The sequence below is a fragment of the Oryza sativa genome, chromosome 1 (genome assembly GCF_034140825.1).
Source record: "Oryza sativa Japonica Group chromosome 1, ASM3414082v1".
Taxonomy (NCBI): domain Eukaryota; kingdom Viridiplantae; phylum Streptophyta; class Magnoliopsida; order Poales; family Poaceae; genus Oryza; species Oryza sativa.
In genome coordinates this window covers 3,364,555-3,379,249 of record NC_089035.1, presented here as the reverse complement: position 1 = coordinate 3,379,249, position 14,695 = coordinate 3,364,555, and the positions used below count along the sequence as shown (strand labels likewise).

At 42.9% G+C, this 14,695-nt stretch overlaps 3 protein-coding genes and 1 long non-coding RNA gene across 5 annotated transcripts; 2 read left to right on the top strand and 2 right to left on the bottom strand.

The window, feature by feature from the left end:
* The first annotated feature begins 2,921 nt into the window (after positions 1-2,921).
* On the top strand, positions 2,922-8,475 carry LOC4327136 (uncharacterized). Of its 2 annotated transcripts, none has more exons than XM_026022991.2 (11): positions 2,922-3,084; positions 4,287-4,414; positions 4,679-4,780; positions 4,858-5,574; positions 5,692-5,748; positions 5,990-6,332; positions 6,410-6,609; positions 7,279-7,355; positions 7,446-7,547; positions 7,739-7,925; positions 8,036-8,475. In XM_026022991.2, exons 2-11 carry the CDS (start codon positions 4,388-4,390, stop codon positions 8,123-8,125), a joined length of 1,902 nt encoding a protein of 633 aa, XP_025878776.1. In that variant the 5' UTR covers positions 2,922-3,084; positions 4,287-4,387; the 3' UTR covers positions 8,126-8,475. The 2 variants fall into 2 exon arrangements, with proteins under 2 accessions (XP_025878776.1, XP_015623026.1); XM_015767540.3 differs by having other exon boundaries at positions 4,578-4,780.
* A 904-nt stretch (positions 8,476-9,379) lies between these two features.
* Positions 9,380-10,099, bottom strand: LOC112937870 (uncharacterized). The gene is made up of 3 exons (XR_010742254.1): positions 9,960-10,099; positions 9,665-9,876; positions 9,380-9,591 (listed from the first exon to the last, which is right to left on the bottom strand). It is a non-coding gene; the product is annotated as an uncharacterized lncRNA (long non-coding RNA).
* Positions 9,870-12,065, top strand: LOC4327135 (uncharacterized). The gene is made up of 2 exons (XM_015765852.3): positions 9,870-10,806; positions 11,253-12,065. Exons 1-2 carry the CDS (start codon positions 9,944-9,946, stop codon positions 11,896-11,898), a joined length of 1,509 nt encoding a protein of 502 aa, XP_015621338.1. The 5' UTR covers positions 9,870-9,943; the 3' UTR covers positions 11,899-12,065.
* A 93-nt stretch (positions 12,066-12,158) lies between these two features.
* Positions 12,159-14,202, bottom strand: LOC4324418 (dehydration-responsive element-binding protein 2A-like). The gene is made up of 2 exons (NM_001428108.1): positions 13,757-14,202; positions 12,159-13,140 (listed from the first exon to the last, which is right to left on the bottom strand). The coding sequence occupies exons 1-2, from the start codon at positions 13,801-13,803 to the stop codon at positions 12,363-12,365; spliced, it is 825 nt and encodes a 274-aa protein (NP_001415037.1). The 5' UTR covers positions 13,804-14,202; the 3' UTR covers positions 12,159-12,362.
* Between the last annotated feature and the right edge of the window lie 493 nt (positions 14,203-14,695).

Sequence of the window (14,695 nt, the reverse complement as noted above, 5' to 3'; positions counted from 1 at the left end):
AAGTTGGTTTGTCGGTGCGCATTGTGAACAATTCAACGAGATGAATTTCGTACAAATTTCATAGGAGATCGACAGATCGTTATATTCTCACCAGATCGAATTTTTATTTATTTTTTAAAAAAAGGCAATAACACTTCTGGACTATTATTACCGCTCACTAGGTTAATTTTCAAGCTGAAGCCTATGTCCCTTTGTCAAAGAGATATACACTCTCGAGGCTAGTTTCTTAACGTGGTGTCTTCGATAATGTGTGTTTGGTTGAAAGGATATTTTGGGATAAAAAATGTTGATGGAACTTTTATGCATGTTTGGTTGATGTGCAATGATGGATAGGGTGGTCGGAAAAGGGAATATTTCACAAAGGTGCTGGATGAGTGTATATGTTCAAATTAATCGATTAGCAATAATTAATATATTTGGTTGTTAATTACTCCATCCGTTTCACAATGTAAGACTTTCTAGCATTGCTCATATTCATATAGATGTTAATGAATCTAGATATATATGTGTGTCTAGATTCATTAACTTCTATAAATGTGGACAATGCTAGAAAGTCTTACTACCTCCGTTTTTTAATAGATGACGCCGTTGACTTTTTCTCACATGTTTGACCATTCGTCTTATTCAAAAAATATACGTAATTATAATTTATTTTGTTATGAGTTGTTTTATCACTCATAGTACTTTAAGTGTGATTTATATCTTATACATTTGTATAAAATTTTTGAATAAGACGAATGGTCAAACATGTGAAAAAAAGTAAACGGCGTCATCTATTAAAAAACTACATTGTAAAACAGAGGGAGTAATAATTAACATGTCATTATTAATGTTTGATTAGATATAACTGGTCAATGTTGTTATTTATTAGTATAGATTAGGGTTCAATTAGTGATAATTAACATATTTTGTTATTAATATTTATTATTTTTATTTCATCCATTCTCATACATCCAACGAATAAAAAAAAATTCTTAACCATCCCACGATAAAAAATTGAATAACCATATCCTTGAAAAAAAAACTGAGACATCGTACTCGTAAGCACGATGTCCCTCATCATATCAGGTCGTGTTTAGTTTCTCCCTATTCTCAACTTTCCATCACATCATATCATATCAAAAAATTTCTTATACACATAAACTTTCAACTTTTTTTTTCCAAAATCTCAATTTTTTTTAAACTTCCAACTTTTCTGAGGAACTAAACACACCCACAATACACTGTTAATAAAGAAAACATAGACCTGTCAACTTTATTTCATGTCAGCCGTCAACTTTGTCAAACTTTTTGTCGGGCTGTAAAGTCCTAAAAATCCTTCTACAGTATTTTCCCTAGCACTAGCCTCGAGCACTCGATGGAGTAGCGCGCGGAGAAGCAATAGTGGCGACCCAATAGGTTTACAATAGGATTTTATTGAGAACGAGAATATGTCACGGGAGTATACCAAATGACGTATTCACAGGACGTGAATGTAGTGTTCCAATCTAAACAAATATATACCATGCGAGCAATTATTCAATTAAGCGTATCTCTCATCTTTTATTACCAGCAAGGAAGTTTTGTAATAAAAAAAATGGTTTACATCTCCGAATTGCCAATGAGCAAATAATTCATATTCATTGTGTACACGAGGTAAATCCATTCAAAATACTCCTAGAACTACAAATCTAGACATGTTCATATCTAGCTTTATAGTACTAGAATACGTCACATCTAATCAAAATACTTTATATTTAGAGATAGAGCATACTCTTCCTCTGTCCCTAAATAACTCAAACCCTAGCTTCTCAAGGAGTTTTTAAGAAGAGAAACAAAAGACCACGATGCCCTTAATTAATGTGAATATTGTATTGAATAATTGGTAGGTAAGGGTATTAAAGTAATAAAATTTCTCATTTTGCGGATTAGTGGTAAGTATAAGAAGGTAGAAGTTGATTTATTTTGGAATAAATTTGAACTCTTCAAGTTGATTTACTTCCTCATTAGTATCCAGTGCCGTTTTACTTCCCATAAAACGTGTTGTTTTGAGGTTTCTCACCAAAATTAGTATCCAGTGCAAATGACTGATTTACCCTCATTTATTTCATTCGCCACACACAAAACAAAACCGCCGTTGGAGGGTGGGGGGAGGCGAAGAGAAAGACGAAGCCGCCGTCGAGGACACCGCCACAGGCGTGCTCCTCGGAGTCGAGCACAAAGCCACCACCGGGATGCCCGCGTCAAAGTTGTAGCCACCTGCATGTTGCTCCTCGGTGAGGGAGTAGACGCCGTCGGCGCCGAGCGCCCAACCAGGACTTCGCCTGCAACCTCCTCGTTCTCATCCACTTGCCTTTGCTTGATGCGCATCGACATCCGCTTCCGCCGCCTGTCCATTGCGTCCGGTCATGCTAGCCAGCTGCATTGTGATCTCCACGGCGGCGACGACCGGTGAATCAACGCGCGCCTGCCGCGCCACTCCCGCGTTGGAGAGGAGAGGAGATAGGTGAGGGAGAGTGGGATACTAGGATTGGGGATTGCATGAGGGACGGGGAGGGGGGGTGGTGGCGATGGAGGAGTTGAGGCGAGAGGGATGACGGAGAAGTCGATGCGAGAGTGCGAGACAGCGAGAGGATAAGATCGCATTAAGTGGTGAGAGGTCGCTCGCTGGAAAAATAATAATAAAAAAGAAACGAGTGATTGAGGGAAGTAGACTTGAGCCGTTAAAAACTCAAAAGTTCGAACTGACACAGGCGAGCCGTACACACTGTAGTTATGTGGTGCACTGGTCGGTTCCGCTGACCACCCGTGACTCTTACCACGACCCCGTCCCCGGTGTGGCCCCACCTACCAGCGACACACGCAGGCGGCTTCTTCTCGTGAGCTCGCGGTGAACCCGACCACCCGCCGCTATATAAACGTCGCCCCCCTTGCCACGACACGCGCTACGCCCACCCATCCACTCGCACCCCGCGCCGCACCAACACACGCAGAGGTGGTGAACTGGTTGATCGATGCTTGCTGCTGCTGCGCGTCGAGGCGGCTCCATCGGCGGCAACCGCTGATCGATCGATCGATCCCGCGGGTTTCGTAGCACCCGAGCAGGTGAGCGAGCGAGCGATCCCCTCCCGCGCGGCCGCGCCTCGATTTGGTCGCGATTGGTGCTGGATTTTCTCTCTCTCTCTCTCTCTCTCTCTACCTTTCCTGTTTCGGTGGGGGTTTTGGTGGGGTTTTGTGGCTCGAGGTGGTCGGGGATTTCTGGGGTGATGGGAGAGGGGCTCGCGTGGTGGTGGATTGTTCGCTGGAATGGCGGGGAATGCTGTGCCGTTTGGGGGATTGATGCCATGGTGATGGGTCGAAATGCTGGATGGGGTTGAGTTTGTTCAAGTGGTTTTGAATTGGAATCTGTGGAGTTTGGGGGGAAATGGGGAATGGGGCTTCGAGTGCGCAAAGGTTTTGCATGTGCGGAATTGCAGCTCGAGGTTTTCGCTGGATTTAGGCGTAGCTTCTGTGCGCGTGTTTGTTTAGCGATTTTAGCAGTTCGTGGGCTGGTGCCGCCGCGTGTTTGAATGGTTTAGCGCTTTATTTACCGTTACAGTTGATGTCTGCGGTTTTTCTGGTGATTTATGCCAGTTTTTAGAGGTGAATCGCTGTGTTTTGGGGGAATTCTAGAGCCCAGGGTTGGGTTTATGGGGGCGAGATTTTAGCTGTTGGATTTTAATCCTATATTGCGAGAAGCATGGGAGAACTGCGATCCGTCGTCAGAGGTGAACGCTTTCGAACTCTGATGGTTTTAATGTGGCAGATATTGTGAAGCTTATGGTAGCTTCGTTAACTTGATCGACGTTTTTACTTGTGCTGCTCGTGCGTTGTGGTAGATTTGGCTTGTGAGAGAGCAGGTGGATGGGGTAGATTCAGATTACAGAGTGGTTTACTGCATGTAGCGATGTGTTTGAGTTGTAACTTGTGAGGCTGTAAGATTAAAATGTTGGCATGCGTGGGGTTTTTGGGGGTAATATTTTGTTTTGTTTTTGTTTTTGTTTTTTGCTAGTGTTTTGACCCAATCCATCTCCCCCATCTTTTTTTAGTGGAAAACCGCTCCCTGTTGGTACTACTCAAGTAAACTTACCAGAATTACAATCCTCCAACAAAGGAATAATACCCTGTGCTGTTTGTTGTGACAACTTATCTGTACATGATATTGCTAGTTTGCTACTGCAGTATACCTACATGCTCACTTATGTTTGTTTCTTTTAGATAATGTCACTTATGTTTGTGTTTTGCATAATGTTGATAATTTCTCGAAGAATGGGTGCTGGAAAGAAGACTCAGACCGAGAACGAGTTCCGTGAGCTCCCGGAAAAGGAGCTAGGAGGGGTGGTCTTTTGTTGCAATAACAACACATTCGATGAATGCTTCACTAAACAGTTATTTGGTTAGTAAAAGTCCCTTTTCGCCTGTCCTAATTTCATCTAAATGATATGTAAAATCCATACGCGTGTGATTACTTTTATTCAAGAACATTGACATTGCTAATCAACATTCTTTTGAACTTCTCGTTTAATTGGGAATCCATTCGTTTGCCTTTTGTTTGATAGGTTTGCCTCAACGCAATATCTTGTATGTGAAGAATGTTAAACCTGGCTTGCCTCTCTTTCTGTTCAATTATAGTAACAGACAATTGCATGGCATTTTCAAGGCTACAAGCACTGGCCAGCTTAATATCGACCGATTTGCTTGGATGTCTGAACAGTCTAATGATGCAAAGACAAATGCAAAGACAACACCATTTCCTGCACAGGTATAATAGAAACAACATATACTGGTCTTTGTTCTGGTTATAGTTTCATAAGCATTGTGAGTATTTGTGTTCTTCAGGTCCGCTTCTCTACCAGGACAGAGTGCCCTCCACTTCCAGAAAGCAAATACAAAAGTGTAATCATAAACAATTATCGCAAGGATAAACCTAGCCACTTCCGTTTTGAGCTAGACCATCGACAAACAAGAGATTTGATTTCTTTGTTTCTACCTGCTCCTGTTCGCGCTAATCAAAACAAACTTAGTATTCCAAAACCTCCTGCTACCGCTCATACTGTTCCAAATCCATGGAATCGACCTCTGCCATTTCTTACAGCAAAAGCACCTGTTGTTTCTGATAAAGTGAAGAGTGAATCCAATGTGAAGGATGTGGATCAGTTCAATGTTTCATCACACTCACATGATATTGTTCCTCATACCTTGCCTGATGTAGAAGTCGACCTTGCTAGCACAAGTACAACATCAAGGAGCAACCTTAACAAAGATGCTTCTGGCTGTGATGACCTGGTTGCTGGTTTGATCAAGGAAGATAAAGAATCTGTGGATGATGACCAGCATGCTAAAATGGATTTACCAGTAAAGCTGCAAGAGCTGTCTTCTTTACAACAGAAGGAAGCCAATTTCTTGGAGGATGCTCCTGTTTCTACTTCAGCTCAAAGCATACGTCAAGATACACGGTTTGCTGCTACTCTCCCCAAAGATTCATTTAATGCCACATCTCAATGTGACACATCATTGAAAGATACATCCTTTGTGCAATGCCATGAATATGCTGAGGTGCCTTAAGCTATTCCATCCCTTATTACCATTTTCCCTTACGCACCATATTTCAGTGCTACAACTTATATATTTTGGTGCGATGTTTATGGCCTGCTTTTTGGCATTTGTCTGTAGCTGTATCAAATTATCAATGATTTATCCAAGAAGACCGAAGAAATGGAAAAGATGAAGGTACTTTTCTTCTTGCTTAAAATCAGTAGGATCTTCTCTTTTAAAGAAGAAAAGGTATAAATAGATGAACCCGTTTTCCTAATTGGTTTTATCTCTTGTCAGTATGTCTGGTTTTGTGGGTTTTAAACCATGTTCAAATTTTAACCGGAAAACCAAACTAGTATATATGTGTTTGATATTGAGTTAATTACGCTGTTCAAGTGTGCAAACTCCGATCTTGATTATGGTTTGAACGTTCTAGGTTGATTCAGATCAAGAAATTTTGTTGTTGAAGAAATTGGTAAAGGTTATGGAAAGAAAAGTTGAACATCTGGAACAGCAGCTTGAGAAATCGCATAGCTCTTCAGCACCACTCTTCGGTGTAACAAATGATGATGTAGAAGGGCCATCAATACTCCTAACAGGTGGCCATAATGGCATTAACTGGCTGTCATCCCTTGATTCATATTGCCCTGCAACGGACATACTAGAAACTCTAATGCCAATGAGCTCAGCCCGTGCATATGCGGCTGTTGCCACATTAAAGGACCATGTCTTCATTTTTGGTGGTTGGAATGGCATTCGCAGTTTGTGGTACAACACAGGTAAACATTCTTCAATATGCCAAACGTAGTGCTCTATATAAGCAAGCTGTTGACCATCTGCATTTGTTTTATTGCAGTGGAGTGCTACAACAGGGGAGCCAATAAGTGGATAGGATTGCCCTGCTTGAATCATGAGAAAGGGCATCTTGCTGGAGCTACCTTGAATGGTAAAATATTTGCTATTGGTGGGGGTGATGGGTCTCAGTCTTTTTCAGAAGTAGAGATGTTTGATCCAGCAGTGGGGAAATGGATATACAGTTTGTCCATGCAGCAACCTGTATGGTTCTACTTCTACTCCCTTATAACACTTGTATAGAGTAGAATGTACCAGCCTTTTTGGCCAATTTAATAGGGTCCTGGTCTTCGCTATGTTCTCACTGTGATTTTCTTGATAAGGCTCAAGATTTATTAGATGGCCCAGGAAAAAAACATGTTGTGAAGAGAGGCTGTTTGAACTGCATTTCCTATAATCACTTACATCTTTGGGTTCTTAATCTTTTACAAGATGAATAGTGCTGCTCACAGAACAGTTTCTACTATTATTTCAATCATTTCTTACGTGTCGTAAATCAGTAAAAAAGTTTGTTCTCGTGGTGAACTATGCTGAGTGATTTAGAATTTAGATAGCTGTTTGAGCAGTAGTGGGCAAGCTGACTGTGAGTTGGACATTCGCTTGAGCACTAGTCTTACAGGGTTGGTTGGACCATTTGCAAATCTAATCTAAGCTACATTTTGAGCACTTGAATAGGCAATAAATATTTTTCAAATTCAGGCTATTTCAAATTATGGAATGCAAATTGCAATTCATGTAATTTCATGGGATTTATGAGGCATATACATTGTAACTTTCCAGTTCACCTTGCATGAAATATTATCCCATATTTTTAATGTATTTTTATTTTTGACCAATATACCCACCTCACCAACATGTATTTTATTGTTCCAGCGATGTGCTCCTGCTGCGGCTGAATTAAATGGCGTTCTCTATGTAATTGGTGGTTATGATGGCAACATGTACTTACAGTTACGATCCACCCTCACCATTCTCTCCATGCTTTACTTGATTTTGATTCTGAGACCTTCCTATTGAATGATTGATCCTCATATGCACAGGTCAGCAGAAAGGTATGATCCAAGGGAAGGCTTCTGGACCCAACTTCCACGTATGCGGACAAGAAGAGGATCCCATTCAGTAGTTGTCTTGGGGGATTCACTGTGAGTTTCGCTCGCTTTATCTGTGTGTGTAATCAACAGAGAGGTCATGTGATTTCAAAAAAACACACACACAGATTCCACCTGGCAGTTAGATGCTACTATTAGCCTTATATCACTATCTTTTATTTGACGTCTCGATATAAACCTGATAATATACGACTTAACATCCAACATGGGAATTTCATTTTCAGACATGCTCTGGGTGGCCTGAATAGAAATACCACGTTTTCCAGCGTAGAGATTTTTGACACCCGTGCCAACTCATGGAGAAGGGGGAGCCCACTCAGCGTCCCAAGAGCACACGGATGTGCGGTTACATTGGACGGCAACGCATACCTCATTGGTGGTATCCAAAGCAGTGAAGAATACGTTGAAACTGTGAGTTCTTTCCCAAGATCACTCTCTCCATCATCCATTGCTGTTGCTTCAACTCGCCGAACTCTCACATCCTTCTCTCGTTTTATTTTGTTTTGTTTTTTATTTCACAGGTTGAGGTTTACAAGGAGGGCCAAGGCTGGTCCATCTCTGGTTCCAAGGCATTCGGGAAGAGAGCTTTCGCATGCGCCGTTGCCATTTGACAGGATTGCAGAAGTGCAGATGAACCCCCGGGCCGGTTTTGTACAGCACCAGTCCCCAACCCCGCCTCACAGTATTACCTTCTCTCAAGCGAAATATTGCCGCTCATTGCTGAGCACTGACGCCTGACGGCCCATCCATTCTGTGCATCCCAGTCATACGGTTTTTACATTTTAGAAACAACACCGTAGCGAGTTCTGGTATGCGTTAACTCTGCCCGTTGTTGTTTCTCACTGAAGATAGGTGTTGTTGGTTGTCACCTGATTGTAGCGGAGCAAACTGAACTGTCTACAGGACACTAGTTACTTAGAGAAGTTCGAATGAACAAACTTTAGCTGGTGATAGCAGTACATATGGGAGGCTTGGAAGCTGGTATAATTTTTGATTTTTTTTTTGAAGCAACTTTTCAGGTTCTGCTTGCTGGGAGCAGGCGGGAATAATAGCTGCAACAATTTCGCCAGTAATCCAGTGAATTACTGCTACTGTTGGCGGTGCTGAATTCTCCTTTGCGCCGTGTACTAGTCAGAGGCAGATCAGTTCGTGGGGAATCTGGACTGTGGAACAATGCAGTGTTCGTGTGTTGGTGTGGAATGCAGTGCAACGATGCTAAGCAACGAATATGAGCCTAACCTCTCATATCCTAACCTGCAGCTGCAGGTCTGCCTAACTGCCTAGTACTAGCACAGGAGCAAAGGTTTTGCTCGAGCTTGAAGGACAAGCTGCGTGTACGAGATTTCAGAGGCAGGTAGTACACGAAATTCAGGTGGAGGATTCTCTCTAACTATAGGCCCTGTTTCTTTCAGCTTGAAATTATTATAATCTAGATTATTGAGTCAGATTACTATAAACTAGATTGTTATAATCTATAGTAGAATAAGCTGATAGTTGTTTCTTTCCTAGATTATTAGAGCCTAGATTATTGAGTTTGCAAGTATAATGAGGGAGTGGGGTGGCATATGGTGGGTAATTTTTCACCCAATAATCTAGAAAAAGCTCACCTAAATGAGCTTATCGGATTATAATAAGCTGGGCTCCAGATTATAATAAGCTACTTCAATAAGTTGTCTGATTCTTTCAGCTTACTCCTAATAATCTGGATTATAATAATCCCAAGCTGAAAGAAACAGGACCATGACGCGAACCGCTTTTCTGCATTTCTGGGTTCATTAGAGCCATTTTTCCTGTTGCCAAATGCTGGCTCCGAGATGCACGAGCTTGGATCCTACAATTCTCAATAAGATCAGACAACTGAGACAAGTATAAAGCAATACTCGATTGAGAGGTAAATCTTGAAGCTTGACGGAACGGAAGCAAAGAGTGAGATGCATCAGGTTCCAATTCCCAGTCGACACACAAGCTAACCTTCAAGTCACAAATTTGGTGTCGTTAGGCCCTTATTGAACCGAGTTATCCAGAATCCATCCAAACTAATCCATTCCACCCAACCATATCGTTCTTTCCAGCTTTCCTGTTTAGAGCCACGTTATATTCTCTTCACTACAACATTAGCCAACCAACTTGGGTTTGATATATCATATTACCGTATAGCAGTTAACTTTTGGCTTTAGCACCTGTGCAAAGCACAAATGAAGATTCTTCAAACTCCAATTAACAACAAAGATTCCTCAGCTCAATGACTTGATTTCCTCTTCTAACAACCAAGAATCCGCTTTACCAAAAATTATGCCGTGCTTCATTAGACTCAGTCATGGATGAGCCAAAATTTTATCTGAGGAACCATCATCTCTTCCATCTATAAAACCACACCAATACTGGGATACTCCCACATTGCAAAACAAGCTCAAGTTTTCAACAACGTAATGGCTCACAGCTTACCTCTTGATGTATGGGGTTGGATCACCAACCTGCCTCCGTTCTCCCAATGGCGCTCCAACGCCATGTCCCTTTGCATCTGCCCCACACCATCAGCATCAGAATCATCACAGCCATCGGTGAACCTATCAGTTGTCAAAACCCCTCCCACCCAGCCCTCCTTTGTCACCTTCTCCATCTTTGCAAATTACCGTGTGCCAATTTCTCTGTGGACGTCAAAACCAGTCCACCTGAAATCATACACCCAGCAGTCTCTAGACGAACAAGAGATGTTAGAGTTGTTTGTTGACATTGTGGACTGGGTGCTGAGATCCGGACCAAACAAAAAGCTGTCCTTTCAGTTTCCCAGGGCACAGATTCATGGCAATCTAAAGGACGTGTTTAACATAGTTTTCTTGTCCCTGGCCTTCCTAGTTTGCATCTATGAGGCTCCCCATGCTCTTCGCTGTCGATGCCTCGAATCCCTGAGGACTCAGCTGACTGGGCCAAAGTGCAAAGATGCTGCAAAGACCTTTGTCAGAATGTTGGGAGCAAACCTTGAGGAGCAATGGATGCAGACAATGAATCTTGCAGTGACTAACTGGATTGTTGAGCAACGATCCTCACACCATTCATTTGGGGTGCCATCGCCACTGTTCTCATATGCTCTTTCAGCAAGTGGGCTCTGGAAGGTCCAGCTATACTGCCCACTCATTGCCATGAGCATGGAAGATCCTGCAGTGCCAACACAGGATGAGCGCCTTCTCTTCTCGCTTACTTATCAGCAACTTGAAGGTGTGATTCAGCTCGCCTACAAAACAATCAGAAGGGACAACTGGATTGATGTCGAGATAAAGGTGGACAACATAAGGTCAGTAATTTATTCAAGGATTTGATTCTATCTCATATGAACTGTATACACACTTACTAATTTAGGTGAAAATAAAAAACCTACTCATCCTGAGGTGACAGTAGTATCACTCGGGGGAACCAATTAAGTTTGCGGCATGCAAAGCGTAGCTGCATATGTTTGGTAAAAAAAGCTAAAGGTTTAACTAGCAAATAATTTGGTTGGTGCCTACAGTAAGGTAACATTGAGCAAGCAATTATGCATAGTTCGGTAACATGCTTCTCCCTGTATACCAGCTGCAGAAGAACTCAATTTAGGTAGTTAAATCAGAGTTTTCTAGACCTTGAAAAGCAGTCTATCTACAAACTGAATTGTTTCAAAGTTACAATTAACTGCACAAGGAAAAAAAACAACCATACGTGTATCATCTAAAACCAAGAGCGGCACTTACAGTGGATTCATCTCAGGTGTGATGTGGACTCTTTGGTCTCCGAGATCCTCATGACTGAACGTGGACATGGCTCTGAGGAGAAGCACTTTCCATCACGTGTTATGCTGCAAATCACACCTATGCAACAATCAGATGTCCTGTCGGTTTCAGTCAGCAAGTCCTCCGACAACCCCACGCATGAGTTTGGCCTTGAGAAGGGCATTGAAGGTTCATTCGACCCCCCAAACACATTTGGACTAAAGGCATCGGTCAGCGAAAGCCTCACACTGACCATGAAACCCTGGAAATTTGAACAGTCTGTGCATGGAAACACTACAACCTTGAACTGGTTTCTCCATGATGGTGTAAACGGAAGGGAGGTTTATTCTTCAAAGCCTTCCAAGCTCTCCCTGCTTCAGCCACGGGCCTGGTTTCGTGACAGGTACTCGACCGTGTATCGCCCATTCACGAAGAAGGGTGGTGTCATTTTCGCACGTGATGAATATGGAGACAGCGTCTGGTGGAAGATCTGTGGTGCAGCATTAGGGAAGACCATGGACTGGGAGATTAGAGGCTGGATTTGGCTGACCTACTGGCCTAACAAACAGAAGACCTTTCACAGTGAAACAAGGAGGCTTGAATTCAGAGAATGTCTGCAACTTCCCCTTATGAAATCTCCATGATGTATCTTTTGGTACTTTGAATGACCATAGAGCGCTATAATGCGATAGTAGTATGTTTAAGTATTTAAAATTCCATATGCATGCAAATTTGTACTATCATAGTTTGTCATACTTTTATGCATGCAGAAATAAACTTCCTAATATACCTGTTTGAGAATTTAATTCGATCCTAAAGTCTTTGAAGTATCTGCCACTCGTTTTGAATATCTAACCTGAGTTTAACCACACTAAAATAAGCAAAAATATTGACAGAGTAAGCTCATTAAATATAGATTCATTTTTACCACAGTGCACTCAACACACAGTACAACTTCTTGTACCAGTTGGCTTATAGTATATATAAAGCTATTACCCAGTAAGACGAAAACCGTAAATGACTACAAAGCTTCAGGTTGCAGATATTTGAAGTATCCCCTAGCAGCTAGAATGAAATATTCCTATTGACCCGCAGCATGACTACTACTCTAATAGGAGAAAAGGCTAAACCCATCATCTCCCTCTTGGTACTCTTCATGTACTTCCGTTTTCTGATCAGCACTTAATTCAACAATTATCATCTCAACAACTTCATGGACATTGAAATAATCATAACTTATGTTCACTTCTTTGTGTAAAACGATCCCTTCTGATTCACATACCTCCATATTCTTCCGCTCCTGACAAACACGTTTCAAGCCATTGCTCCCTTCTGTTTTAACATCCTGCACCTCAGGGACTACACGTTCCAACACATCCTTCTTATCAGGCTGATACAACACAGCTGGCCCATTAGCCACGATGAAAGGAGGAGATTCCAGCTCATCCTTCTCATCAGAAGGTATAGTGGCCGGCCCATTAGACATCATCAATGAAGGTGCTGATGTGCAGCCAGAGTTGGCATCTGTGGAATTATCTGCAAAATTGACACGTGCTGTGGGACCATACATTGCCCTTGCCGCCTCATCGTATGCATGCGCAGCCTCCAGCGCAGTAGGAAATGATCCTAGCCATAGGCGCCTTCCACGGTTTGGTTCACGGATCTCAGCCACCCACTTACCCCATGTCCGTTGCCTGACACCGCGGTAAGCACAATTTGAATTTTCCGGACCTCCTTTCCCAGCCATGCACCCTTTCTTGGACCCCTTGGCTGGCGCTTTCCTGGAGCTATTCTCCTCCTGGAGCTTCTGGTTTTGCTCCTTCCACCACTTGATGGTTTCAGCGATTGAATCAGGGCCATCGCTTTTCCTTCGCGTTCTCTTCTTCCTGACCCAATGAGGTAACTCAATAATTCCACAAAGCTGAACATTGCAAGACACAAATCGAAACAGCATGCAATTGAAATTATGAAAAACAACAAACCAAAAGCGGAATCCTTTTCATTTGTCCAAAAATCAAGGAGGCTATCAGCAATCAACGGTAAGCGGCCCTAAGAATAAAATACTTCTTTTCTTTTTCATGTTGCGCCACGATGGCATTCCACAAGCAACAGCACGTGCACCGCCAAGAACACAGAAGATTTCCCACTCAATTTCAATTTCAAGGGTGTCACTATTCCACCCGATTTAACACATGAAAGCTACTAGACGCCGTCCTGAAATCTCATCCAGCTATAATTCCCAACTAATAATAAACTTGACGAAAGGGAAACAAAAACATTCTTCAAACGAATTAGACGGACAAACAGATAGCCTTACTCTACTTTCAACATGTTCATAACAAGAATTACTACCGATAAAAAGTAAGCACACAAGCATGCATCGATTCCATGCCGCAACTACTCCACAACAACCACAAGCAGCGCCGCTCTCAGCAATGCTCAGAGATTCATCACGAGAGAAAAAAAGAATAAAAAAAACAAGTCAAGAAAATCCCAGCTCACCTCACTTGCACGGAGCAATCTCCCCTCCTCCCCTCCCCCCGCTCCATCGAGCGGGAACAAGAAAGAGATCTCCTCCTCCTCCAACTCTTCCAACTCCTCTCCCTCCCCTCCTCCTCCCTTCTTCCTATTCCTCCTCCGTTCAGATCTGCGTCGCCTCACGCCGCCGCCTCGCTTGGTGGCATGGCGAGCGTGTCGGTGTCGGTGGTGGTGTGTGCCCTCCTCTCTAACAGCCGCCGCCGCCGCTGCAGCTGCTGCTGGTGGTGGCGGCGCCGCTGTGGGGGTGGTGGTGGTGGCGCAGGAGCATCATGGTTGGGGTTGGGTTTTGACGTGGTGGGGAGGGGAAGCAACCGCGGGCGGGGGCGGCTGCTGGCTCATCCAGCTCGCTGGCGGTGGCGGTGGTGGCAGGCGAGCGCGAGGCGGGTCAACACACGAGTTGTGCCACGGGCACCCGCAACCGCGTCCTGTCACGGCATCTCCCTCTCGCGTTCGCGTCCTCGTGTCGGTGACAACACGTCCCCGTTTCGATAATCGAATTTCATTACGAATTCTCCTGCCGGAAATTTTTGAAACTTACGGCTGCTCGTGTTTAGTACACCTCAATTACCCAAACTTTTAACTTTTCATCACATCATATCACATTCAAAACTTTTCTACACATAAATTTTTAATTTTTTTCATGAACTATATACAACTTACAACTTGGATGGATGGTCTGTCGATTCATCCTTGAAAAATTCCAACTTCGAATGCATCGCAGTTAAATCTAAAATTGAACATTTTACAGTATTATGAATCTAGATAAGCTCTTATATTTAGAACGAAGGGAGTATGTTCTTTTTTTAAAAAAGAAAAATGAGTGTGTGTAAAAGGGTATACTTTTGTGACTGTGTGCGCGTATAATAGGTATCTGTGGTGTTGTATATTTTCCGTGTAACAGGG

Coding starts and splice junctions, on each gene's coding strand:
- LOC4327136 (XM_015767540.3), top strand. CDS start 4,288: ATGGGTGCTGGAAAGAAGACTCAGACCGAGAACGAGTTCCGTGAGCTC. Junction 4,415..4,577: donor CTTCACTAAACAGTTATTTG/GTTAGTAAAAGT, acceptor TTTGTTTGATAG/GTTTGCCTCAACGCAATATC. Junction 6,333..6,409: donor CAGTTTGTGGTACAACACAG/GTAAACATTCTT, acceptor GTTTTATTGCAG/TGGAGTGCTACAACAGGGGA.
- LOC4327135 (XM_015765852.3), top strand. CDS start 9,944: ATGGCTCACAGCTTACCTCTTGATGTATGGGGTTGGATCACCAACCTG. Junction 10,807..11,252: donor ATAAAGGTGGACAACATAAG/GTCAGTAATTTA, acceptor GATTCATCTCAG/GTGTGATGTGGACTCTTTGG.
- LOC4324418 (NM_001428108.1), bottom strand. CDS start 13,803: ATGGAGCGGGGGGAGGGGAGGAGGGGAGATTGCTCCGTGCAAGTGAG. Junction 13,141..13,756: donor GATTGCTCCGTGCAAGTGAG/GTGAGCTGGGAT, acceptor TCATTGGGTCAG/GAAGAAGAGAACGCGAAGGA.